This window comes from Python bivittatus, unplaced genomic scaffold (assembly GCF_059951505.1).
Source record: "Python bivittatus isolate LINGU-HERP-01145 unplaced genomic scaffold, Pbiv_v1 ctg000480_np1212, whole genome shotgun sequence".
NCBI classification, from domain to species: domain Eukaryota; kingdom Metazoa; phylum Chordata; class Lepidosauria; order Squamata; family Pythonidae; genus Python; species Python bivittatus.
This window is the reverse complement of record NW_028277075.1, coordinates 1,061,939-1,089,595: the sequence shown is the minus strand read 5'-3', so window position 1 is coordinate 1,089,595 and position 27,657 is coordinate 1,061,939. Positions and strand designations below refer to the sequence as shown.

General features: G+C 38.9%; 1 protein-coding gene across 1 annotated transcript; it reads left to right on the top strand.

Moving 5' to 3' along the window:
- The first annotated feature begins 1,190 nt into the window (after window positions 1–1,190).
- GOLGA5 (golgin A5) lies at window positions 1,191–27,657 on the top strand. The gene is made up of 13 exons (XM_007422533.4): window positions 1,191–1,394; window positions 2,546–3,153; window positions 5,532–5,750; window positions 7,119–7,338; window positions 10,177–10,300; window positions 12,935–13,138; window positions 13,869–14,039; window positions 15,736–15,864; window positions 19,093–19,191; window positions 19,960–20,185; window positions 20,997–21,102; window positions 21,404–21,467; window positions 25,197–27,657. The coding sequence occupies exons 2-13, from the start codon at window positions 2,592–2,594 to the stop codon at window positions 25,275–25,277; spliced, it is 2,205 nt and encodes a 734-aa protein (XP_007422595.1). The 5' UTR covers window positions 1,191–1,394; window positions 2,546–2,591; the 3' UTR covers window positions 25,278–27,657.

Sequence of the window (27,657 nt, the reverse complement as noted above, 5' to 3'; positions counted from 1 at the left end):
ATTGCCCTTCTTTGGAATTGGAACATAAACTGACCTTTTCCAATCCCGTGGCACTGTTGTGTTTTCCAGACTTGCTGGCATATTGAGTGCAGCACTTTAACACCATCATCTTTTAGTATTTTAAATAACTCAGCTGGAATACTGTCATCTCCACTAGCTTTGTTGTTGTTTGTTGAAGTATATCTCCCAAGATATTTTAGGCAAACAAACCTAATACAGATTAAAGTCCAGCACACTAATTGAAAAAAAAAATTCCATAATCAGGCAATTGCAGGGATGGGTGTAAAATACATTACATAGATATTTATATTCCTATGTGTGTGATATTTAAACACAAATCATGACTTCTGAATTACAATGAATTCTCTAAAGGGTTGGTATAGTTATATAATGGTGGGGAGAAACATTTTGCATATATTCAGAGCACACATCTGTTATTTGTACTAATTTTTGGAAACCAAAATAGCTGTTGAAACAAAGGATATCTTGGAAACATCATCTGAAATACAAAGTGGCTGACAATAACTCTCTTAAAGCTACTATTACCATCACCCAACCTTGGCTGACCTCAAAAAGGCAAGCAAAGTTGGAACTGGTTAGTTGTCGGATAGGAGAGCACCGGGAAATTGTAAAACTATAGGCTGGACCGTGAAATATATAGTATATAAATATTCCGGAAACGGCAGCTGCACATCTTTTGCACTGATGCCAAAAAATCGGACATGTCCATTAAATTACCAAGAAGCAAATCGACTTGAAGATTTTATTAGATGTAAGTTGGCATAATGCAACATTCTAGATCAGTATTTTCAACCTTGGCAACTTTAAGACGTGTGGACTTCAACGCCCAGAATTCCCCAGCCAGCGATGCCGGCTGGGGAATTCTGAGAGTTGAAGTCCACACGTCTTAAAGTTGCCAAGGTTGAAAAACACTGTTCTGGATGTTAATCTGAACTGCAGCGCGCATATTCGTCATAAACGCGTAGGAAGCATCACTTCGGCGTTTCCAGTCAAATCGTAATTCCCTCTGTAATGCAAAGCAAAAAAAGACCCAATCCTCATCCGTCCTACGCCTTTCCCATCTCCCTGTCCCGGAACGCCACCTCCATCCACATGAGGCGCGCAGATTCGGGCATGCGTGTTTGCATCACTTCCCGGCAGGTATTGTCCGCGCCGGCGCTTTGCAGAGCCGGAAGGAGAGAAGTTCCGTTGGGTCCTTGTGCTCGCCGCTCAGTGGCCACGTCTCCCGGAAGGTGGGTCCGGATGCCTCTGAGGGCTGATGGTAACCGCTGTCAGGTTTGCCTCCTTTTCATCTTCCGCCTCGGTATTTCGAGTCAACTCTGGACTCTTGATTCAAGGGGTCGTGGCGGAATCCGTGACGAAGGAAACCTGGGGTAAGCGGAGGCCTAAAAGACCGGAGGTGGGCGGGGGGGCTGAGTGGGTGAGGAAATCGGAGGGGACGGGAAAGGGAATAAAGGGATCCGAGAGTGTGAGGCGTCTAGACTGAAGCTTGTCGGGTCTCTTGCCCCGTTGTAGCAGGAATTCCGACGAACTGCTGGGTAGGTTAAGCTTCAGCAAATGGGGGTTTGCTAGCGTCATCGGTCAGAAGTAGCAGAGATCTTCACCTGTTGAAAGGCTACCATGGAGCTGGAAAAGACAGAGAAGCCCAGCCAGATAAAAAAAGGAGCAGTCCTAATAGGATGATGTAGTTTGTTTACTGATAGCGAGAAAATGTAGTATCCTTCTCATGTAGGGGGAAAAAAAGGGAGATAAAAGTTAATGAAAGTTAAGAGGTCAAGGGGGAGTATTGGAAATATCTGGCCCAAAGTGAGGATGTTGGGTAGAAATTAGGAGAAAACCTTTGGCAGAATAAGACTGAATGCATGGATTGGATTTTTTTACGATGAACAGAGAGAATAGGCAAATTTGAGTACTGTAGACTGATGGCAAGAGCTTCTGCAAATCCCAAATGTGTGTACAAGAAGTGTTAGTTCTTATTTCAGCTCCCTGGAATGCTGCATAATTGTTCCATTTTCCTAACCACTTGTCCTGGCTTGGTAAGGGTGTGGCATCAAGTAGTGTATTTGTAAATATCATATGGCCATGCCATTTCAATGGTTACCAAAGATTCTGTTTATGAACAAGCTTTTCCTTTGTATGCAAGATACAACTGTTCTCAGGTATGCATTTACATGGTCAGTTGTAAAATGTAAATAGAATAGTGATTTATTAGATGGCAGAAGTTGATGGAATCACTGCCATGATCTGAGGATTTTATATTGCTTATATTTGTGACTTTTTTACATCATACTTTCATTTCCAGGTATACAGATGTACTAATGTATCTTATCTCATTCTGGGTTGTCTGTAAAAATGTGGGAACAAATATAATGCAGAATGGGAAAGGCAAACTATTAATTGTACTAATAATACATGTTAAAGAACATGTTAAAGAACAGAAGATATATTGTGATAAGGGTTTTTTGATATTTAGTCTGTGTCTGTATGATCTTGCTTTTCTACTCTTTGTATTTTTCTTCCCTAGGCTGAACATTGGATGATAAAATTCCATATAGTCTTTGATTTCCATTATGTCTTGGCTTGTTGACCTGGCTGGCAAGGCAGAGGACCTTCTCAACAAAGTAGACCAAGGAGCTGCATCTGCTTTAAGCAAGAAGGAAAATGCAAGCAGTGTAAACTATGTTAGAAGCCAGGTGGATGATGTCAGTGGGTATCCCAAGTCATATAAGACCAGAGAGCAGCAGGGTCATGCATCACCTCCATCAAGCTTTATCTCCTCAGCAGCAGATAACATTAAACATCACAAAGCAACAATCCTAGCAGGAACTGCCAACGTTAAGGCAGCATCCAGGGCCTCTGTGGAAGGAGCTCCATCCACGGAAACAGCTTCTGTGTCCAGACCCTCTTTCCAGTTTGTGAGAAAGAAAAAATCTGAACCAAATGATGAACTCCTGTTTGACTTTCTCAATAGTTCTGAAAAGGAACCTAATGGGAAAAAAGACCTGAAAAGAGAGAAAAGCAAAGCAGCCACTGTTCAAAATCATTCTCGGACTTCAAGTATTAGCTCTGTGTCAGCAAGTTCACAGAGCATCAAAACAGGGGAAGACCCTTCCATTCGAAGTCAAGGCAATGGTAGTTAAGCATAACTACAGTTGTTAAGGAATGTTTTAAGGATTCTTTTGCAGTGTGTTAGTGGTGAGAGGATCCTGGTCTGATATTGATGATCATGGAGTGTTATTCTGATTGTATTGGCTAAAGTAAGATTATATAAGCATATGGGTACACAGTTTAGGGTGTCTCTTAAGTTCTAATAAAAGCATCTGGATAGATTGTTGAAAAGCCACATTTACCCAACCCAGCACCCTCCAGATGGGTTAATACAGCAACTCTCCAAATCCTCATTCTGGGAGCTGCAGTCAAAGGCACTGGGTTGCAGAACAGTGCTGTAGATTACCAATCATTGTTCATACCAGTTTCTTTTGTAAATTAGCAATCATTGTGTGATTTCCTAATGCTAGTTTCATAGGTAGCATTCATGTTACAATTATAAAGGGACGGAGACTGTCCTCTTTGTTTTTAAGCTAGCCTCTTCAGCCACTGTTCTGAAAAGGTTACGTTAGGGTTATAATTGTGGATTTGGTGAGATCCTTTACCTTTTACTCTATAATCCAAATATTGGTTATAGCACATGTATAATGCAGCTTCCTGTTTCCTTTTCAAGCACTACATTGTGCAACTGAATATATTGGAAATATCTTGGGAGGCTTCCAAGTACCTTTTACCTGGGAATGTCCCCACAAATTGATGTTTGTATTGCCAAAGCTTTGTAGTTCTCATGTTTAAAAATAGGCAAAGGAGTCTTATTCATAGATGTGCTTAATTTAAGCCAGCTGGATATGCCCAGGCTAGCTGGACATAACTGGCCAGTTTCTTTTATTTCCTTTTCTTTATCGCTTAAAAGTTTTCAGTGGCAATACCAATGTCCTTTTATGAATTTAAAACATCTATAGTTGGTTAAGGAAGTATTTCAGTTTTAATCTTTCAGTGGGTAAGTTACTTGCATGGATCAAAGCAGGTGATGTAATCTTACTAAATATAATAATAATGAGGTTAGTCCATGGAGAAAAATCTAGAAATACCAGGGTTTTCATATTTCCTTGGTACAGATTAACTGTATGTAGTATTTCTACAATTTTCCAGTATTCCCTGTCCCTTGATATGATGGTGTGAATTTAAATATTGGGTTACTGGTATCAGTTGCTCATTCTGACTTGCATTCAGTTAATCATTCAAATCCATTCTGAATAGGTATAAATAAGTCAGTATTACATTACTAATTCTAAAGGTCTTTGTCTTGTGTTTTTTAAAAATTTCTCTAAAATTAATTACTGCAAATTATAAAATGTATGATACATTTCTGAACCTCATTTGGCCTTACTTCCCTCTTGCAGTCAGAGATGTGGGTACTTGAGATAGCAATCCAAATGCTGGGTCTACTCATTAATGTGACACACACTCCTCCGAAAGTTGTTTAGTAGAAGCCTTTCGGTCTTCCCTGGGACTTGGCTCCCATTTTGCTATACTTCATCATTTCATTGTAGGTGACCATTCATCTTTCTTTATGATAAGAATGCATCACAGTTCTAAATGTAGTTTTCACACCTGTCTGGACTTTTGTTTATTCTTACAAAGGCACTCTGTACTAAATAAAATAAATAATATAGTGAGAACTGAACCAGTGGAGCAAAAAGCCAGGGTTGCTTATTTTAGTATCTGATTTCGTTACCTGTGAAACTTCAGTACACTTTTGTTAGTGTACTGGCAAAAGTGATGTGATAGTGATAAGCAGTTGGATACTCATGAGATGTTTTGGATTTCAGCCCTCATCAACCTTAGCCAGCATGGAAATTGGCAGTGAATTGTGAGAATTATAATCCAAAACACCTGGAAGGTATCAATTTTTCACTTCTAGTTGTGAGAAGTACTTCTTTTATTACCTTTATTATTACAAAGTCAGTTTTATTAGGCAGAGTAAGACCCAACCAACACCAGGGGTTTATTGCTTTGAACCTGCTGAAATGAATACGATGACTGTGGTGTACTGTAGCTTCTCACTTTGCATGCAGGTGCATTTATAGCCCTATGTACCTTCCAGTTTTTGCCTACATTTTACAAAATGGGAGACCTATCCAGCATGTGGAGGACTTTAATTTTGTGGGTCACAAGCTAACAAGTCTTGATGTATGATCTCCTGCTGTTTTTAAAATGTCAAATGTTTGGTTTGTTTATAGTATATTATGTGAAGTAAGGGTGTATTGTTTTTATAGTAGTGCTATAATTATTTTGATAATGATTTTTAATGTCTCTGATGATAAGCTAATGTGCAATTATTTATTGTGGCAATCCTATTAAACTCAATGAGACATTGAATAGTTATATAGTTTGTCATAGAAAGTGAACAGAGAGAGAAAGGAAGAAAGGGTCTGTTAAATATGAATCTCTTTGTATAGAGACATCTGATAGTTCCAGTTCTGGATTGGAGACTGATGTGGATGTTAAAAAGGATTCATTGCAGACTGCAGAAACTAATCCCAATCTTACTCTTAATGATGGAAAATCACATGAACTGTCTAATCTTCGCCTTGAGAATCAACTACTGCGTAATGAAGTGCAATCTTTAAATCAAGAAATGGCATCATTAATTCAGCGAGCCAAAGAAACCCAAACAGGTAGAGTGCATGTTTGCACATTTTAAAAGATCATTTGAAGGGCTGCTAGTTAGAGAAGTCTTTTTTAGTCTCTTCAGTCCAGGTGGCGGCTACCTTAAAATAGCGGTATTCATCAGGTTGTGTCAAAATAAGAGTGTGTTGTACCAGAGCTAAATGCTAAATGATGGCTTTGAGGTAGAACAAATTTCATTCTATATTTTCTTGTGCTGCACATTGCACAACATGATGACCTTCATGTGGAAATGTGTTAAATCAGGGATTTCTAAAAGTATTTTTTTTCCTTTAGATGAGCTCTTTTCATTTTCTCCTGTATAGCCAAACTCATATGTCTCATTCAGTAATTTACTTCCAACTATGTAGTGGTTTACCAGTTTTATATGTACCTGATAAACCTTCTGCCCATCCCTGGCAAAGCCATTGCTCCCTTCTACCTCTCTTAGGAAGGTGAACCTTTTTCTGTGCCCTTGAACCGGAAATACAAATGGAGAGAATGAGGCATTTCATGCACGTAAAGCAAGAGTACTCTGTGTTAGACTTACAATGTAATATTCCTAATTAGGATTAGGAGATAGAAAGTGCACCATGTTCCATCTACTTCCTCTTTCCTGCATGAATTCTTCCTTTGCCTCCATGGTTGGCTTTTCTACAGAACATTGCTTCAGTTGGCATAAGCCTTAGTTAATATAAACAGGATTGCCTGTATAAGCAGGATTCGAAGCTGATTGATATTTTCCAAGATTAGTGTCAATGCAAACCCAATGCTCAAATTCAGGGAAAAATGGAAGAATTCATGTAGGTTTGTGGAAGAAAAGGAGTAATGATTGTTCCCAATATGCATTTAATATCCTAACCATTGTTTTATATTTTTGTGCCTTCACGTCAGTCTTGACTCCTAGTGCCTACATAGATATGTCCATGCAATTTCCCTAGCAACCTTTTTCAGAAGTGGTTTGCCATCACCTTCTTCCTGGGGTTAAGAGAGAGCGATTGGCCCAAACTCATCCAGCTGTTTTCATCCCTAGAACTCACAGTCTCCCAGTTCCTGGTCCAATTCCTTTAACCACTACACCAAACTGGGTCTCTAACCATAGTTAGATGACTGGTAACGTGCCTGAATGTATGTATTGTGCTAAGCCATAATGTAGTAGTTCATTTCTGGATTTGTAGGATGTGTAAATCCAGACACTGTGGTTTTAGCATTACGGTTGAAGCAGGACATACAGTCTAAAAGACAAAATACAATTTTAAAAAATCCTGGCTTAGTGGGCCAATATGAACCAAATATCTTTTTTGTTCACTGACAGAATCATGTATACATAATAATGGGAACTATAACCTTACTGACATTTACTGACCTCAACTTTATAGAATTAACCAATGCCCGGGCAAGAGTTGAAAAGTGGAATGCTGACAATTCCAGCAATGACAGGCTTGTTCGGGAACTTCAAGCTCAAGTTGATGATCTGACCGAAGCTGCTGCCGCCAAGGATTCCCAATTGGCTGTCCTCAAAGTGAGATTACAGGAAGCTGATCAACTTCTGAGTTCACGTAATAAAGCCTTGGAAATACTGCAGAATGAAAAATCAAGGTACTCAGACTCCATCATATAATTGTATTATTGGCAAGATCAAGCTGTTCAGGTTTATTGGCTCTACTTCATCTTTTTTGTTAAAATTATTTTTGCATTTCAGATTTTTTTTTTTTAATTTAAGCTCAGTGCCCAAATTGTTTGTTTGTTTGTTAGTTTATATGTCACATTTATATAGCCACCCATCTCACCCAAAGCAACTCTGGGTGGCATACAATTAAATAAGAATCATTATAAAAAGATAAAAAATGATTATTAAGATGAAAACATCAAACATTTTAAAAATTTAAAATGTTAAAATATACAAACCCCACGGAGAGAGCAGAATATCAGTCATACTGGAGCCAGCTAAGAATGTCTGGTTCCCAAAGACTCTCAGGCCTGATGACACAACCAGGTCTTGAGGGACTTCATAAATGACAGCAGGGAAGGGGCAAGCCTAACTTCAGGGGGGAGAATGTTTCACAAGGAGGGAGCCACTGCAGAGAAGGCCCACCTCCTGGGACCCACCAAATGCAAGTCCCTGGCCAATGGAATGCATAGCATACCTTCCCTGCCAGATCTGATGGGATGGGCTGATATAATTGGGGAGAGGTGGTCCCTCAGATAACCCGGCCCCATGCCATAAAGGGCTTTAAAGGTCAAAACCAGCATCTTGAATTGGACCTAGAAGCAAACTGGCAACCAACTTGCGAAGCATTGGTGTAATATGTGCTCTTCTAGGAACACACATAACTGCCTGCGCCCCCTCATTCTGCACCAGTTGAAGCTTCCAGATACCCTTCAAGAGCAGTCCCATGTAGAGCGCATTACAGTAGTCCAATCTGGAGATGACTAGATGACATGCGTGACTGTGAGCAGAGCCTCCTGATCCAGGAAGGGACGCAAATGGCACACAACACAAAGCTGTGCAAAGGCCTTCCTAGCCATTGCTGCCACCTGCTGTTTGAGCAGGAGTCACAAGTCTAGGAGGACCCCCAGATTGCACACTGGGTCTGTCTGGGGCAGTGCCACCCCATCCAGCACCAAAGATGGTATAGTCCCAGAACCAGCAGGACCCCAAACCCAAAGCCACTCAGTCTTGCCAGGGTTCAGTTGAAGCCTGTTGTTCCTCATCCAGACCCTCACAGCCTCCAGGCATCAGGATAAGGCATTTACAGCATCACTTTATTTGTCAGGGGCAGAGATGTACAATTGGGTATCATCAGCATACTGATGGTATCTCACTCCATGGTGATGGATGAGGTCACCCAGCAGCCTTATGTAGATATTAAATAGGAGACGGGAGAGCACCAAGCCCTGTAGCACCACACATAGTAGGGGCTGACGGCAAGACCTCGCCTCCCCAATCATCACCAACTGGAATCAACCCTGGAGAAAGGAGGCAAACCAGCACAGCACCATGCCACCCACCTCCTGTCCCTTGAGCCAATCCAGAAGGATATCATGGTCAATGATATCTAAATCCACCATATATATGTTGGATATATATATAAATGGATATATATCATTTAATTTAAATGATATGTTAATCGCATAGATATATGTTGGCATCGATGGGAAATTGAATCCAATAGAGAATTCCTTTTTATGTTATGCTTTCTCCTCTTGAAAAACAAAAGGGCAAAGAACAAATTTTCCATTGTCCTTTCATTTTGTGGAAGTTATTGCTTCCTTTTTAGTTTTCCTGTGGATATTTTGCTTACATTCTGAAAAAGAGAATGTAGACTTTTTTTAGGGGCTAAGGGTGAGGGAAGTAATTGTCCTGGGGCCCATAATTGGAGGTGCAGTGTAATTCAATATTTGAAATGTTTAGATTGATCTATATATGTTATTCAATGCAGTTAAAATAATCAGTTAAAATATAATCCTAAGTGTGATTTAAGTATTTTGGTTTCTTCCTGTACTCTTGTTTACTGAACCAATGACTTTAATGGGAAAAAATGGGAAAAAAATATGTTGACGCATCATGCCATGAAAATAGAAGGGAAAGAAGGAATTTTAAAAATTCAGGTAGTAGGATCATTACTGCAAAGGCTAAGCTTTGTTGTGATTTAAAACCTCTGGCTCTCCTTATCCAACCCCCTTTCCACTCCTATCTTCTTGTTTAATAGAAAAGTTTTCTTAATTGCTGTCTGGTGACTAAATTAAAGCAATGCTGAAGGAAGAAATATGGGTTAAATATTTTAAGTATTTCAAAAATAATGTTTCAGTCGTTGAATAGAACCATAGAGTTGGAAAAGGTCTTTTAGGTCATTGAGTCCAGCGTCCTACTCAGAGCAAAATTCCAAATTAAAGTTAGTTGTCTAATCCCTGAGTGAACACATTCAGTGAAGGGAAACCCACCACTTTTCTAGGTAATTGGTTCCAAACTGGTCTTACTGTTCAGATGTTTTTTTTCCCTAACATTCAATTAGAATCTGCCTTCCTGCAACCTAAATCCATTATTCTTTGTCCTGAACTCTGATGTGATAGAAATCAAGCCTAACCCTCATTTTGTGTCACGTCCTTACAGATAATTGAAAAGTGTTTTACATGGATTTTTACAGGTTGGTTGATTGGTTGGTTGGTTATTTTTTTTTTCATTTAAAACATTTGTATGGCTACCCTTCTTAAACCAAACTCTGGGCAGCTCACAACCCAAGGATAAAAACAACATAAAACAAAAGCAGTGAACCGGTACCAGCACTGAGATTGGGGATAGACAGAGGATGCGGAGAGATGGAGAGCAAGCACTGCAGCATGCAAAGAAGCAGTATATACAGGAGGCCACCAAACCATCAGATGGATATAGATCTTGAAAGATGTTTCCATAATCTTTATCCTTTACCTATGCAGAATAATAAAGGATAACAGTGAAGGCAACAGCCTGCACAATCAAGCTCTCCAGACTCTTCAGGAGCGGTTACATGAGGCGGAGTCCACTCTTAGGCGGGAGCAAGACAACTACAAGCAGATGCAGGTTAGATAGCAGACCTGGGAAATGCTGCTTCACTTTTTCATTGATTGAAGAACTGCATCTCTGTAACAGAGACAGACTTCAGATTTATTAGATCAACTTTGTTTCTGACCAGACTCCACCAATCACTTATGTCCACATAGAATGAAAGCTCAGATAATTTTGAATTCATTCTGTGCCTGAGCTCATGATCTACTTCATACATATCCACTTCTGTGCAGATTTTCTAAGCTTCAGTAGCCTAGTGTTAAGTTAAAAATGCAATGTGTTGTTACTGTTGGGACACCTGCTAGTCTACGGCATATCACCTGGAAGTCTGCCTTTCTGTCAGCTGCTTTGTGCAGTGCAGAGAAGTGTTTTGAAATCTTGCTGAATTTAAGTGAAGCTTGGACTGACAGTCTTTAGTGCCTTCTCTAATTTGTCTTTTCTGACATAAAGAAAACCCTCCCTTCTTCCAAATCCATGCATTTAGTGCATGGAGGAAAAAGTGGGCCTCCACTTACCATCTCTACTGTAGCTTTTCTATATAATTGGGCAAAACTCCAAAAATCAAGCCCTTTTAGAGGTCTCATAATCAGGTTAATCTGGAAAAGGAACAAAGATTAATCCTACCCTCATATTCAGGATGTATCTGCAGTGGGAAATCAGAATTGAGCTTACTTATCTCATCCTTCATATCAGTGTTCCTCCCCCATTCCGCCTCTGGATGCCTTCCCTCCAGATACCTGGATTCCAGTTCCCAAAATTCCCAGCCAGTCTAGCCATTGCTATTGAATTCTGGAAGTTGAAGTGCACTCATCTAGATTGCAAAGGGCTATTCCATGTGGATGGATTATACTGCAGCAAGCTAGCACATGTCAAGCAGTCTGTATTAGTCCCCGCTACAAGCATGAAATCTCAAACATCAGTATTGAGTAAACGTCTGTCTGGGCAATCTGCTTTCCTTCCTTTCCCTGTGCATCCATTCATTCAGTGGAATACTCTCTAGTACAGCAAACAAGAAAGATTAAAATAATAAATAACAACATAAACATAATACATAGTAAATAATAACTTTCACTTTCCTCACACCAAGGAATATCATTCTCAGTACCAAACAATCACCTAATGCAGAATGGGAACCCACCATTCTATCAGTGTTCCAAACCTTTCTGAATAACCAGGTCTTAGCTGTTTTTCTAAATGCCAGCATGGTTGGTCTTGATCTGACCTCAGGTGGAGCACTGCACTAAAGGAGAGGAGAAGCAATAGAAAAGATACCCCTTTGTGGCCCTGATGGTAAGGACAAGATTCCAATTGTGCCTTTCCTACTAATTCTTTTAGGACTGGCTAAAACTCCTAGAGGAAGGTGATCCTGAAGTTGTTCAATCCTGAGCTATGTAGACTTAAAGGTGACCACCAGCACCTTGAATTGCACCCAGGAGCTAACTGGGAACCAGTACAGCTGTTAATAACAGTGATGTTACCTGGACAAAACATGACACACCCTTAACTACTTGAGTTGCTGCATTCTGTACCAACTGTTACTTCCAGATGGTGTTGAAGAATAGCATCATAGAGTGAGTGAGATAGGCTAATCAAGAGATGAGCAAGGCATGAATGACTGTGAGCAGGGACTCCTGATCCAGTAATGGTCATAACTGGTGCACAAGATAGAAATGTACTAAGGCCCTCCTAGGCACAGGTGCCTCCTCTCTTCAAGCAGGAGTTGTGAATCCAGAAGGACCCCCAAGGTATGAACCAGTTCATAATCAGAATGAATCAGACCCCATCCAGAATCAAAGATGAAATGTTATTTGTCTCTGTTTGGTTTCAAATCCAGAGGCACTCCATTTTGCTGAGATTGAATCTATTCTTCCCCATCTAGGTACTGATAGCCTCTAGGTGCTAGAATAGTCCTTCATCCTCATCCCTTGTTCAGTCTAGGTTCAAAATATACAACTGAATATCATTATCATAGTGATGATTCCTGACCCCATGCCAATGAATGACCTCTCCTAGTGACTTAATGTAGATGTTAATAGGAGAAGCAAGAGAGCAGAGACCTGTGGCACTCCACAGTGGAAAGCCTTAGGGTTAAACTTATCTACCACCACCACCACTATTCCCCAGAGGAAGGAGGGGAACCACTGCAAAACAGTACCTCCCCCAATCCCCAGAGATGGTCCAGAAGGATACCATGATCAGTGGTATCAGAGGCAATTGAGAGATCAAGTAGGACCATGAGAGTTGCACTCCCTTATCCCAAACCAAGGTCATCCACAACAACTATGTTAGATCTAGAATTCTATGATCAGCACTGCTATTTTATCTTATACAGCTTTAATTGGCAGATTGACTTAAAATATTTTTGCATGTACGCACACACTTTCAGTTGTTTTCTTGATTATTAGGATTGTTTATCTAAAATAAACTAAAATAAACACAAGCAGAATGGCATTACATCATAAATACTTAATTGAATATTAATTTGGCTTGTTCACATAATTTTTACTCTACTCTGTGTTCCCAATTTGTAACTTCTTATGATCTGTTAAAATGCATATCTATCTATCTATCTATCTATCTATCTATCTATCTATCTATCTATCTATCTATTTCTTTTGTACTAAAAATAAACAAAACTTCCTCCTCCAGAATGAATTTGGAACTCGCCTCAGTAAAATGGAAGCCGAACGTCAGAACTTGGCTGAAGCCGTAACTGCATCTGAGAGGAAATATGTGGAAGAGAAGCGGAAATCAGAGGAATATCAACAGCAAATTAAAGTAGCCAAAGCCAGCTTGGAGTCTGCTAAGCAAGAGTTGGTGGACTACAAGCAGAAAGCTACGCGTATCCTCCAGGTGAAATTTGCTGCAGTAACCCTGTTCAACAAAATCCAGCCCTTTACTGACAAGAATGAGGAACTTGTGGTCCTCCTGATGTTGCTGAACAAACAAATGGGGAAGGCTGTCCTATAGTCTGAAGTGGCAAGCAGATACAATTTGTTAATAGAGTAATAGAATATGAGACAGTTGTTAGGTTTGTCTTTTAGTATGCTTTGAAAGGACTAAACAAGTATTAATAGAGAACCCTCTACTCATCACTGAAGAATCCTTGTTAAGGAAGTGTTGCATTTGACATAATTTTACATTCAATTTGAAAAGTTTCAACAGAATGTTTATTAAATATATGTTTTCAGGCAACCTGACGCTTATGTACTTTTGCTATTGAATTACAGCTCCAAATGTCCCTCACGTTTGCCATATGTTTGATTTGGGATGGGGAACCTGTGTCCCACTCAGATGGAGTTCAACTCTCATTCCCATCAACCTTATCCTCCATGAGCAATAGTAGTGAGTGATGAGAGATGTAATCCAACAACTGCTAGAGGTCCATAAATCCCCCACCCTGACTTTAGGCAATTACCTATGCAAGATATGGAATCTTTGTGTTCCAAAGTAATGTACTGATGCTGAGCACAAATAGGGTTCCACAGTTATATTCTCCCTTTTGGTCACAGTTAACAAACTAAGGATATGTAATGATTGTAATGCAATTTCACTTATCCTTAATTTTGTCTTTGCATCTCAGTCTAAGGAAAAGTTGATAAACAGTCTGAAAGAAGGCTCTGGTATTGAAGGTCTAGATAGCCAAACAGCAAGCATTATGGAGTTAGAAGAACTGAGGCATGAACGGGAGATGCAAAAGGAAGAAGTACAGAAGCTATGGGGCCAAATACAGCAACTGAGAATTGAACTACAGGTATATTGCATTGTATCTGGAACTATTTCATGTTGCAGTTGCATGAAAGTGGGTACCAACCCTTATTTTATATTCTTTCATTTTGCTTGTCAAACTAACATGAGGTTAGAGCAGAAACTTTAGTTTAGTTATTTTAATGTATCTTCTTGATCTGATATCCTCCAGAAGTTCTGGGGCTAAAGCTCCTACTTGTATCCCCAGTGCAGTTGGAGGACACCAGCTTGGAATGGGCTGGCTTAATAGATGTATAGTCTGCTTTTCAGTGTAAAAACCTTCACAAAGCAGATTTGAAAAGTAAGAGTGACTATGATGTAATTTGGGGGTTAGCAGTGCAGTGCAGCTGGCACCAAGAGACCTGCTGCTCCCCTAGAGTGCCCAGTGAATTCTGGAATTGAAAAAAATCTTTAAAAAACATGAATTAAAAAGGGCCAAATGTTATGAAATATTGGCATGCTCTCTCTCTCTCTCTCTCTGTGCATGTCTGTGTATTATTTTGTAGTTCCTCTAACATGATGTCTGCTGCCTAAAAAAATGTTGCTGATGCCTCATGTGGGCCAAAAGAGACCTAGCTTCAAATTCTTTCATCTGTAAAGTCAACAGGTGATTTCACAGACTAAACAATCTCATATTAATCCAGCTCACAGGGTGTTGTATGAGAACAAGATAGGATCATCTTATCTCCTCAACTTCACTCCCTCATGTGAAGGACAACATTCCCTCAATGTGAAGGATAATGATAAATGTGTCCACATTATCATCATCCACTGGCTACCAAACTATTCTGCCAATGATATTGGGTCTGCTGTCACCCTTGATTAGATGCCTCAAAGTAAACAATAACTACTAGCCATGATGGTTAAAAACATGATTAGGAGATGCTGTTATGCTTATAACATGTAGTTGGCCATTGTGAGAGCAGAGAAAAGCCTTTAGTCTGATCCAGCAAGCCTCTTCTGAAAATTGCCAGACCATGTTTTCTCTTTTGCCTCAATTCCAGATATTATGTTTTTTAAGCTATTGTGGGACTTCTGTATTGGAGAGGAATATGGCAGACTGAGTAATGTGTCAGCAGCTGCTAACAAGGATGCTTGAAGTATTGACAACAGTAGAGAGTAAGAGAAGACAGGTGGAAAGGCACATAGCCCTAGAAAGTTTACTTTTGGGTGTTCAGAGATGCCCCACCAACCAAATGCATGAGCTGCTCCTAGTGTCACTGGCCTTTGTACACAGGCTGCTGAGTAAGAAAAGAGTAGCATGTTGTGGACATAATATCACACAGTGTCAGTCCTTCAAGGTAGTCCAAACAAGAAGCACCAGCCATGAGTACTAACATTACCTTTATTGTAAGGTTATAGTAACAGAATCTTGCAAATCTGGAAGTAACTCTTCCCTTCCTTACTTTTACTCTCCCAAAAACTAGGGAGAGTCCCTTCTGAGATGCCTTCCACCCCACCCCCCTCCTTTAGGCTCAGATTTTGTTTCTCAGACCATGGTCTAGGCTGCAGCTCTTCCTCCTGTCTCCCAAGGTCATTCCCACATACCATTACACAGTGATATGGTGTGGTCACCTATGGCCTGGTAGAGCAAAAATAACTTGGTTAAGAGATGAAAGCTTAGGTGTGAGAGCAGAGCTCTTTTGCTGTTTCTTATAAGGATTAATCTTTATATTTAAACACATCATGCATCATTATCTTAGGATATGGAAGCACAGCAGATAACTGAAGCTGAGTCCACAAGAGAGCAAATTCAAGATTTGCAGGATCAGATCGCAACACAGAAAACAGCCAAACAAGAAGTAGAGGCTGAACTAGAGAGACAGAAACAGGTAAATATTGGACAGAGTTGAAATGGCTTGCTGAGTGATATTTCAGAAGCTCTCCTCTTAAATCTCATGAAAATACACTGTTTTTATACTAATTTATTTGGGGGCTGATATATGGGGTACTGCCCATATTGGAATTACATAATAAATTGAGAAGCCATATACATGTAATGATGGGTATCAACATTGTTAGTACTCGTAATGCATCTAGGTCAGGACAGACCAAATCCTGCATTGTGGACCATATGTACCCTTCCCTAATTAGTGCTCCCGTGCATCCTTCAGGGCCCTGGCCTCTGTTGCTGCTGAATTTTAGTAGAATGTTTGCTGCCAGGATTTGGTGGTAAAGTAATGGTAAAGTGTTATCTTTCATTTTAACCCCAATTCTATTTTTTTAGTGCAGTGTGCTACCCAAAAGCCAAATACATCCCTCAGACCAAAAGGGATTATGCCTGGAGCAGGATTTTGTTTTTTTAAAAAAAGCATAAATAACTTTGGTTTCTTGTACAAAAGAAGCGTAGTAGGAAAGGGGGAGAGGCATTTAGGATTTTGTTTTAAAGTGGCAAATTACTTTCTTTCCTTAACTTCAATACAATTTAGAGAGTTAACAATAAAGGTAAAAACTCCCTCAAGTCAACTTCACTCTTGGTGACATAAACTCATCAGTGTAGTTTTCTTTACACTAGTATAGAAATGGTTTGCCATTGTCCTCTTGGATTTTTTTTTTTTTTTACTTTCCATTCTAGACCAGTGTTTTTCAAAGTTGACAAGTTTAAGATGTGTGGATTTCAACTCCCTGGGGAATTCTGGGTGTTAAAGTTCACACAACTTAAAATTGCCAAATTTGAAAAAAACTGGTCTAGACTGTAGCTCTTGGCTTCTCTGCTAGTCCAATCCTACTTAGCTTTTTTGAGATCAGTAAAGATCAGCAGGATGTTGCCACCCACTATGACAGTAATAGCCTACAAATGTACCAGTTCCTCTTCTAAAGTTAAAATTTAAAAACATCCATAGTTAGAAACTTTCTTTTGAGCCAACAAAATTGTTTTCTCATCTTAGCTATTTGAATGAGAGCCAATTTGGTCTAGTGGTTAAGGCTTCAGGCTAGAAACCAGGAGACTGTGAGTTCTAGTCCCGCCTTAGGCATGAAAGCCGGCTGGGTGACTTTGGGCCAGTCACTGTCTCTCAGCCCCCAATGTCAGGCTCGGGCAACAAGCCGGTCACTCAATTCCTGTCACAACCAACAGATCAGCATTCAGTTGACCTGGAAAAAAAAAAACAGACCCTGCACATGCAGGAAAAATGCTGGGAAGAAAAAAAAGCCAGCTCTTTGAATAGTTTGTGCTTAGCAATATTGCCTGATTCTGAACATAATTTTATCTATACCTGTTTGAAACAAATTTGTATCTAACTCAACAACTGGCTGGACTTAAGAGCAACTCTTACTCAAGTACTTCTGTTCACTGAAAGAGCTTTGCAAATACCTTGTTAAAAGTTGCCCTTGGGCATCTTTATAACCAGCCAGCTCAGGGTAATGTGCAGATTTGAAATGAGTTATCATTGTTTTATTATGGAATGTATTATGGAGCTCCTAACACATACATAACTGGTTATTTGGGCAAACTAAATAACGAGTAAATTTTTCACTTGGGTGCAGCTAATGGAAAATTAGCTGAGAAAAATTATCTCTGGTCTTTATGAAGAAATTGTCACAATAGGATTTCTACACAAATTTCTGTAACTTCTATTTGATTGAAAATAGATCTCTTTTCTTGTACCTCAGTAGATTTTATTGTTATTGTGAACAGTCACTGCTACTGTAGATGAAACCATCAAAAGGAAGGTGTTTAATTTGCTTTCCCTGATTGGAACTATTTATCTTGGAGGATTACCTGTTTCACTAGAAATTCCATATTAATTGGACAGGGACAGATTGAACTAATGAAAAAGCAAAAGATCCATGCTTTCTCTCAAAAGATGACTGCATAATATTAATTCTATATCTTGAAGCCATATGGTGGTGTTTTATTATAGCTGTTCATGTTTATTATAACATATTCATGTTTTGTTCTGGGATAAAAATATTTTTAAATGCATTCAATCTCATCTATTTTGTTTATGCTGGCATACAAGTACTAGACCTAATTCCCTAGAGTATTCTTGTTTTCCTCATCTAGTGTGACTAAGTAATACTTTGGATAAATAATATGACAATGAATGTATCATGCTGAAACAGTGCTAATATTAAGGTCAAGAGAGGTTTGGGACAAAAACAGTATTCTTTTTCTGAGGGAACCCCATGCTTACTTTAGAAGATCTTAAGGAGAAGCTGGACTGTAGCATCTGATCTGTTAAAATCAACATCACTGCAGTATTGTTGCCCAGTCCCTGCCATTAATGTTGTATGGGATTGTCCTTTGTTTACTGTAGATCTGCCATTGCTCTTCTTTAAGTCTTAGTTCTCTGTAATTATTCTGGTTGTGTTTGCAGTTTCTGAAAGAATGATATACTAAAAGAGTGGCTGTTTTTTCTCCCATGGTTCTACAGAAATGGCTTTGCGATATAGGATAGGGGTTCTGCTCAATTAGGAGCACTAGATTTTTGTGCATTTTTCCACAATTACTTTGTGTCCCCCGTTCTATTCTGGAAAAGCAAAACAGGTAAAACATCTGCTTCCTGGCTTGCCTAAATGGAAGTGCTTTCTGCTAAGTCAGGTGAGAATGTGTGGCCCTGTGTTGGCTGAACCAACACTTAGCATCCATTACCATGAATCACGCTGGCTGAAACTGCAGTTCAGCCTCATTTGGAGGGACACACTTCTCTCATCCCTACGTCAAAGCCACCCTAACATATAATCTCATCCTTGGAATACAATCCTGGAATTTGGAGGTTACCTTGTTGTCTCAGAGAACTCTACTCATGTACCACCTTCATGAAAGAAATAAAAACAAAGCCAAGGAATATCTATAAACTTTCAGCTTTTTACATTTTTAAATAAATGCTGGAACTGGTCTCCACTAGTAATACCACTTTTTGTGATCAGCTGTCTGTGTCCATGGATTTCTAAGTGTTCAATATGAATATTTCACTGCTTTGGTAATGCCTTTTCAGCTGTAGACAGCAATGTAACTCTCTAGTTGTAAAAACAAATAGGGCATGGTAGTAGAAGTCATGTTTTTTGTACTGTGGCATTTAATAAAGTAATTGCTGCTGAATATGCTTATTTTTCAGGAACTCCACTATACTGAGGAAGAACTGTACAGGACAAAGAATTCTCTGCAAAGCCGAATAACAGATAGAGAAGAGGAGATTCAGAAACTAAGAAATCAGGTAATGGATTAGCTTAATAATTTTGTAGTCAACATATACTTCTGAACAACCAAATCTTTGCTGTGATAGTACAGAAAAGTTTTTGACGGGAAGTCATCACACTAGCTAACCTTAAAGTGAAATTGGCTCAACTGTTGGATTTCTTTTAAAAATGATTATATTTAACATTTCTTAATTAAAATAGTCAGTTAAAAAGTAAAATCTTAAAATGTGTACAGAGACAGCCAAATGGCAATCCCTTTATTTCAAAATTATGTTGTCTCAAGGTAGATCACTCTTTGGAGGCAAAGCTAAATTGACTATAGGTCCAAAATTTGGATTTATGCTTCAGGATTGACAAGTTTTGACTGACTTCCTACCCAAAAATGAGTGTGGTCACTTCCCTTTCTTCTGCTAAGCCCTACCCCTCACTTTTTTCCGGGGGGGGAATGCTGGGTAGAGTGAGGGAGCATGCTGTGTGGACTCTGCTGACTTGCTCAGCCCCATGTCTCTTCTCTGTGCCAAGTTTTTTCCAAAAATGGAAAGGCATCATGGTGAGGGAGTGAGACCTATCAGATTCTGCTGCCTGACAGCATTCTGTGCCTATTAGGTAGCAGGTCCTAACACTTCCCCACTCCCAACTTTTCCAGGAGAAAAAACACCAGAGTGTGTACCTCACTCTGGAGCACAGAGCAAAATGCAAGTAAAGGCATTTATGTCAATCCACACTCTTTGCAGTGAAGGTGCTTACTCTTTTCCTCTGCCAATGCTACTTTTTTCACTCTGCAGCTAACAAACAAAACACTGAGCAGCAGTAGCCAAACAGAGTTGGAAAATCGGCTGCATCAGTTGACAGAGACACTAATTCAGAAACAAACCATGCTAGAGAATCTCAGCACAGAAAAAAATGCTTTAGTCTATCAGCTGGAACGATTGGAGCAGCAGCTGAAGACTGTCCAAGGGGCTTCAGCAAATGGCTCCTCCATTAATATGGCAGGAATTGACAACAGCGAAGGTAAGAATGAGGAATGAGTTATTTACTGTGTGAGTGTACATATCAATAGATTGGAAAGGTTAACAATTAGAGTTGATGCTTTTCTCCTGCCATGGCACTATTTGTCCTTCCAATCAACCATCTTCCATTCCATTCCTCTACTCACAGTTTTCCATTTTTCTCTTTCAACAGCCCCTGAGCATCTCAGTCTTTACATGATTTCCCCTTCTGCCTTTCCAATATTTTCTGAATTTTTTTCATACTATATCTTCCTCTTGTGCATAGAGATGAGCCATTTTTGTTACCTAAGCAGTGAAACTCATACATGTGAACACATGTGAAATAGAGGCAGAAATAGTCTCCATGTTTCACTGGAAAATTATTGTTTATCTCAGGTGGCTTCATTTTATAGTACTGAGAGAGCTTTCTCAAAAGATGATTACATGATTACAAAAGATTACATGATTCTTAATAGGTCACTGTAGTTCTGACAATAGCTTTGTGACCTGTGTTCTGCAATAAGGACATTTTCAAACATAGATTGCCCGCCCTGTTGAGTATTTCAATAAAATGAAATGAAAATGAATGCAAAATCCTCAGATTCACCTAAAGTCCTTTTAAATATTTTTGAAATTGCCATTCCTTCGAAGCAGTCATGGTAGCATACAAAACATTATAAAATCACACATCTAAATTGGTCTGTTTCTACTCTGTTTTCACATAGTATTGTCAAATACTATATACTTACATATATTATGAGTATTTATTGTAGTTTATGAATTGTTTTTACTGCTGCTAATCACTTTTTAAATGATTGTTGTTATTATTCTAGGGACCCGGATGCGAAATGTTCCTGTCCTTTTTAGTGATCTGGATGTGAATGTAGCAGGAATGTACGGCAAGGTTCGCAAAGCTGCAAGTAGTATAGACCAGTTCAGGTGAGGAAAAAGCAGAGAATGTAAAGATTCCTTGGAAGAAGCAATTAAGTCAATGAAGATTTTTGAAAGAAATCTTGATATTGTGGTGGATAACTTGATAAAAATCTTGAATAAAAATCTGGTTGCTGTGAAAAAATTGAATGATGGGGATGTTTAGAAAATGAATTATCAGTAAAACTTGCAATCTAATAATGTCTTTATGCAAATCTGTGGTGCAACATACATACAAACTTCATGACTGATGCTGTAAAATATAAGAAATTCAGGTATTTTCTAATATTTTTACTGTAATTGGTTACAGCATTCGACTTGGAATCTTTCTGCGTCGATATCCTATTGCAAGGGTATTTGTAATCATTTATATGGTGAGTCTGCTTAATCTACTCATTACACAACATTTATAGTTTTCATTATATGCTATTTCATCTTGATCTGGCATGCATTGAATGAAATATACAAAACAAGTGAGATATAATTAATCTTAATGGTTCAACACAAATCTAAGTAACTTACACAATCTACTTCTTGTGATTGTGCAGCAGGATGAACCTAATGCAAATTTAATTGAATGTTGCCTTTTAAAGATTTTATATTTTAGTGCCTTCTTATACCTCACTATCATTTCAAGTGATAAAGTAGTTAAAATTCCATAGCTCATTAATTTTAAAGTGTAATTGATGGCAGTCATGATTGCTATATATGCTTAGTCCGGCTTGTCCATCCCAGGGTGGTTTCAGCACAGGATGCTAGGAACTTTAATTCCAGGTCAAAGGTTGAAACAGGCATACAGTGATACCTCGGTTCACGAACTTAATTCGTTCCGTGACTCTGGTCGCGACCCGAATTGGTTGCGACCTGAATCAAATTTTCCCATAAGGTTCAATGTAATTACAGTTAATCCGTTCTGACCCCTCCGAATTTGGTCACCAACCAATTTTGGTTGTGACCCGAATCAAATTTTCCCATAAGGTTCAATGTAATTATGGTTAATCCGTTCTGAACCATATGTTTTTTTTTTAAACCACAAAAATATGACACAAAGTATAGTACGAAGAGAGAGAACGCTAACCTTGCTCGATGCGACTTCTGGCGTGGAGGACAGGAAGGCGGGTGGGGAGGCGGTTATTGCTTGGAGGGAGAGTCCCCCTCCCTACAACCACATGTCACGGCAGGGAAAATGGCCGCGGATCCTGTTCGTCACCCGATCCGGCATTCGTGAACGGAGGCAAAATTTTTTGAACGGTGCTGTTCGTGACCCGAATTGGTCATGAACAGAAGCGTTCGTGACCCGAGGTACCACTGTATAAGGTTCCTGAAAATAAGACTTTATTGGTATGAATCACTTAGTACTATGTCTGGGGCTGCTTTAGTACACTTTCTTGATTGATCTGTATCATAGCTTAACCTCAAAGTAGCTCTTCAAAAAGTTCTGCCAAAGGCACTTACCTACTATAACTTACATTCTTTGGGGTCTGAGGTACTCTTACAATGATCTGAGCAGCATTGGTTAATGTACTGGCTTTTCCAGCTACATACTTCGTCCTATGTTTTAGTCCCATTTATAGCTCTGATTATTTGTCTATATTAATAATATGTGGTAGTCTTGTTAAGTTTTATTTATAATCGTAAGGAGTTGGATGCAACTCCTAAGGCTAAGGATGCAAACAAACAATTTGCACCCAGAGCTCCTCCAGAATGGGTGGAGCCAACATTTTAGGCTTTTTTTTTTTTTTGGCTTTCATTTTTAGACATTTAGTATTTTAAGAGGCAAAATGAATGCCTTAAGCTTGCAGGAGCTTAAGGGCCCCCATTTCACCCCTTAGAAACGCCTGAAACTTCTTCCCCAAATGGGCCCTGGCCTCACCCGCCTTTGAAAGTGCAGCCCTTGTCCTGTGATAAAAAGCCTCTTGTGGCTCTCCTGCTGGTGCAAGTTGCATGCTGCTGATTTCAGCCATTCAAGTCAACCCATTCCTATGTACAGGAATACAGCTCAAGCTTCTCCAGTGTGGAACTGCTCTTTCTCTTGGGAAATATTTTTGAACATTCACATTAGAATCTGCCTTCCTAAAACTGCAGTCCATTATTCTGTGTCCTGCATTCGGTGATGACAGACAGGTCTTCTTCTGTGGGACATCCCTTTTGAAGAGCATTATCATGTTGCTCACCCTCAGTATTCTCTTCTGAAGGTTACATATTCTCAGTTCTTGCAGTCTTTCTTCATAGGGCTTAGTTTCCCATTCCTGCATTATGGTTGTTGCTCTTCTCTGAACCAGTTCCAGGTTGTCTTAATAGTTATTACCTTCTCAAATCCCAAGTATTGAGTGTGACTGTATAAATCTGGATTTTCAAGAGGAAGGTTTTTCCTGTTATCCTAATTAATGACCGATTCAACATTTGTCCCAGAAGAGACCAATCTACAGTTTGTTTAAGATTTGTATCACTGGGGAAATATGCCTGTGGCTCTTACATAGTATCCTATATAATTACACAGAAGGCCCTATTCCAGGTTCATCTGACTTTCACTGGTCTCTCTGACTGCAGAAATACTTCCCACAATTAATCATATTGAGTATATAAGATTGGTATTTTTCTGGACTATGTAATACTTGAAGTACTATAGAACAAGAAGAATTCTTCAGCTGGGCACATACATCCCCCCTCCTTCACTTCATGCCATTTCTGAACGTTAAACAGAGTCCATTGAAGTTGGACAGTAATACATGCAAAATAATAATAATAATAATAATAATAATAATAATAATAATAATAATATCAAATAGCCCATGATACTGTCCCTCTTCCGTTTTTAAATTATTTAAGCCAACCAGTACACACTGACTTAATTGAAAAAAAAATTAAACTATTCAGGTTCAGTAAACATTTGCATTAATGATTATACAGTATCTGATCTGTGTAATCTTTTCAGTAGGCATTGTCACTGCTCACAGAAAGCTTACACAAAGTCATTGTAGTGTTCAAAAGGTTTTCCAAAGCATGTCAAGAGCTCCGCTTTATTTTGCACTTGCACAAAGCTCTCATTGTGACAGATAGAACTATGTGCCTTCTTAATTTGCTGGAAATAAGAGTTCATTAACTAAAAATTTTACAGAAAGTATTTGCTTATGTCCAGATCCTTTAAATACTTGTAGGACTCAATATGGTTGCTGTAGCAGGTAGAGATTTATTTATATAGTTATTCATTCATTCATTCATTCATTCATTCATTCATTCATTCATTCATTCATACATACTGTTTATATAGACTTCTAACTCACCAAAGTAATTCTGGTGGCGTACAGGGATTAAAAACAACAACAACACAATACTACAGTTCAGAAAATTAGTACTCAAAAAATCATACTATAATGCACACCTGGGTCAAAAAGTGATTCCATTTCAAATCATTATTGTTACAGACAATAACAAGCAATCAAACAACAGAGCTCGCTTAACCTCCCATCCCTGGGAACATCCATATCTTACACAGTCAGGCCATCTGGATCTCTGTGTGAATGCTGTTCCGTAGGGCAGGCACAGCAGGCAGTAGGGCATTGCGATGCAGGGCAGCAGACAGAATGTTGGATGATGGGAAGGTCCATATTTAGGTCTTCGTCAAATGAAAGCTTTTTGCTTATCCTGAGCAGAACCTGTTTCCGTGTATGTGTCAACACACAAACAAAAGGGGTAAGGCTTACATCATGATGCCACTTCTACCGTCTTGACTGTTTTGAACACCACCACTCCTTGCTGATGCCACTGGTTCTTATATAGAAAGCTAAAGATACTCTCAAATCAAGTACAATTCCTTGTACGTGGACATTTCTATGCAGTTTTTTTGACATGAAATAGAAATTGTTTGCCATTGCCTTCTGAAATAATATTTATTTGGCTTCCCAATCTAGGCTACAGCCATGGATTTCTCAGATGGCTGTCCATGCAAGTACTAGCCAGGGTTGACACTCTTGGTTCTCTAACTCAGTCACAGTTAGCTTTCTAGATCAATCGTATTGCTTGCAACCAATCTGCACATCAGACTGTTTTAATTTCTTTGGATTTAAAGTGCCATGGATTGACTCCTATTTTTCTTCTATCAGGTGCTACTTCACCTCTGGGTCATGGTTGTTCTACTTACGTATACTCCAGAAATGCATCATGATAATCCAAGTGGGAATTAGACCACAATTCTGGAAGAGACTGATTGATACAATATATACTGAATTAACAAAAGAATCCAATAAAGACTCTTTGAAGATAAAAGCTTTTGGCAACAACATTTGAACAACTATTACATATTTTCTCTGGCTGCTTGGGCAAAATTAAATAATATGGCAGGGGATCTAAGTTTAGTACCCATAAAACAAGCAATGTCTTTGGGAAAAGCTACTAAATGAACTGTTGCCGCCATCTTTCTTCATCACTTTTTATGGTACACTCATGTCAAAACATATATATGCATAGAACAAGCCTGATTTTGAGATGATAAATGTATATGGTACATAATGTATTTTTGTTTCTACAGGATATGGGGCTATGGTCCAAAAAATAAATGTACTTAGAAGCTGAGAAGAAGCTTTTATTCTTTTTTTCCCTGTTAGTGCACCTTTTAACTTTGTAAATATTATAAATTTAGCTTAATCTGTTCCATATATTAGAGATTTGACAGCTGCTTTGCAGAATGTTTTTCTTTAAAAAGCTTTAATGGAGAGAGAAAGATGATGCAGTGCTTAAAATGTGGCCCTTCAGCATATCAGAAATTTATTTTCCATGGTAATGCAGAAAACTTTTTAATGCATATTTTAATTATCATGTACAGCAGAGCACATAAATAATTGTAAGATTCAGTGCCTTTTGATCTTTGCATCTTTAACATTGCTATTAGCTGCCTTATTAAAACTTATCTTGTCTTCAGATTTTCATCTTAATATGTAGGGCCCTGATAGAGTATTTATTTATTAACTGCAAAATAGAATCAAGAAACTGTTATTATGGGGACTACCAGATGACAATAAATGCAGTAGCCTAACTTAAGCTGTTTTGGCAACCAATTTCTTGTGTTCGAATGGCATCCTACACCTGTGGTTTGTTGATCTGCCAGTCACAGCTTCGTGTAGCTTTTGGGCACATTCTCTCTTTTAATATGCATATATGAATACTGAATGTGAATACAGTAACAGTATTGAGTCTCTCTTTCTCTCTCTCTCTCTTGCTCTTTGTTTTTGGTTTTGGTTTTTTTGGTGCCTTCGAGTCAGTTTTGACTCCTGGCAACTGCTTGGACTAGTCCCTGCAGTTTTCTTGGCAAGATTTTCAGAAGTGGCTTGCCTTTGCCTCCTTCCTAGGGCTGAGAGAGTGACTGGCCCAAAATCACCCAGTTGGCTTTCTGCCTAAGGTGGGACTAGAACTCCCGGTCTCCCAACTTCTAGCTTGGTGCCCTCACCGCTGCACCAATCTGGTGAAATAAAGTGGTGTAGAATGAGCCCTTGGGTCCTTTCATTTATTCCCAGTCTATTTCCTAACCTAGTCTCTTGGCTGGCTGGCAGTCTCAGTTGTTGGTAAGAGAGCCCCTATGAGATCTTTTCTCTATTTTAAATAGATTGATGTACATTAATATAAAATAATATTTTATTTCATACATAACAGCATATAGTCTTGGCCCTCTAGCACAGTGTTTCTCAACCTCAGCAACTTTAAGAGGTGTGGACTTCAACTCCCAGAATTCCCCAGCCAGCATGTTAGGAGCCACAAGTGCACTAGGCACACAGCCAACACTAGCAGATTCCTTCCAATGGGTATTCCCCATTGTGTGCCTGCTTACTCTCTTGTAATCCCTTCCTCTCCAATGGGAAATATAAACATTAATTCCCTTCCCAGTGCCAAGGTGAGCATTCCAAAGGGCAGGGGAATGGAGGAAAAGGAAAGCTGAAGTAAAATTGTGAGCACAGTCATGGTCATGTGATTTTCCACTTAGTGACCATGTCACTTAGCAACTGAGTTGCCGGTCCCAATATATAGGCTAAAGACTGCCTGTATATCCAAACATTCTCTTATTTCCTTTGCTAAGTGTTCTAATGAAATGGCATATAATAGTGGGGAAAGGGGCCATCCTTGTTTAGTACCTCTTTTTATCAAAAAAATTGGGAAGTCTATAAGCCAGGGAATAGTACTTTGGTATAGATACTGAATTATTCTAGAAAATTGATGTTTATTCTAAGGTGGCAAATAAAAATGGCCAGCAGGGACTGTCAATTGTCTTTGTTGCATCTAATGATAATATTGATAATTGAGTATCTTGCAGTTATTAGCCAAAATATTGGTTATTAGTTGCATATTAATAAATTGCATTAAGAATTTTCCAAATTGGATGTGCAATTAATCTGCCTTTAATAAATCCTGTTAGGTTTTCACATAGATATTTGGATACAAAAGTTAGCCATCCTGTTTCCTAATATGCTTGTAAAAATATTTGTCTTGATTATTTTATTTGTATTTTATTTATTTATGCAATTTATAGACTACCCAACTCCCAACAATTCTGGGCACCCTATACATTGTTTATTT

What these genes read in the sequence shown, in the direction of transcription:
- GOLGA5 (XM_007422533.4), top strand. Translation starts at nt 2,592, where the DNA reads ATGTCTTGGCTTGTTGACCTGGCTGGCAAGGCAGAGGACCTTCTCAAC. An exon ending in CATTCGAAGTCAAGGCAATG is followed by an intron (nt 3,154 to 5,531) that starts GTAGTTAAGCAT and finishes CTCTTTGTATAG; the next exon opens with AGACATCTGATAGTTCCAGT. An exon ending in AGTAGTATAGACCAGTTCAG is followed by an intron (nt 21,103 to 21,403) that starts GTGAGGAAAAAG and finishes AATTGGTTACAG; the next exon opens with CATTCGACTTGGAATCTTTC.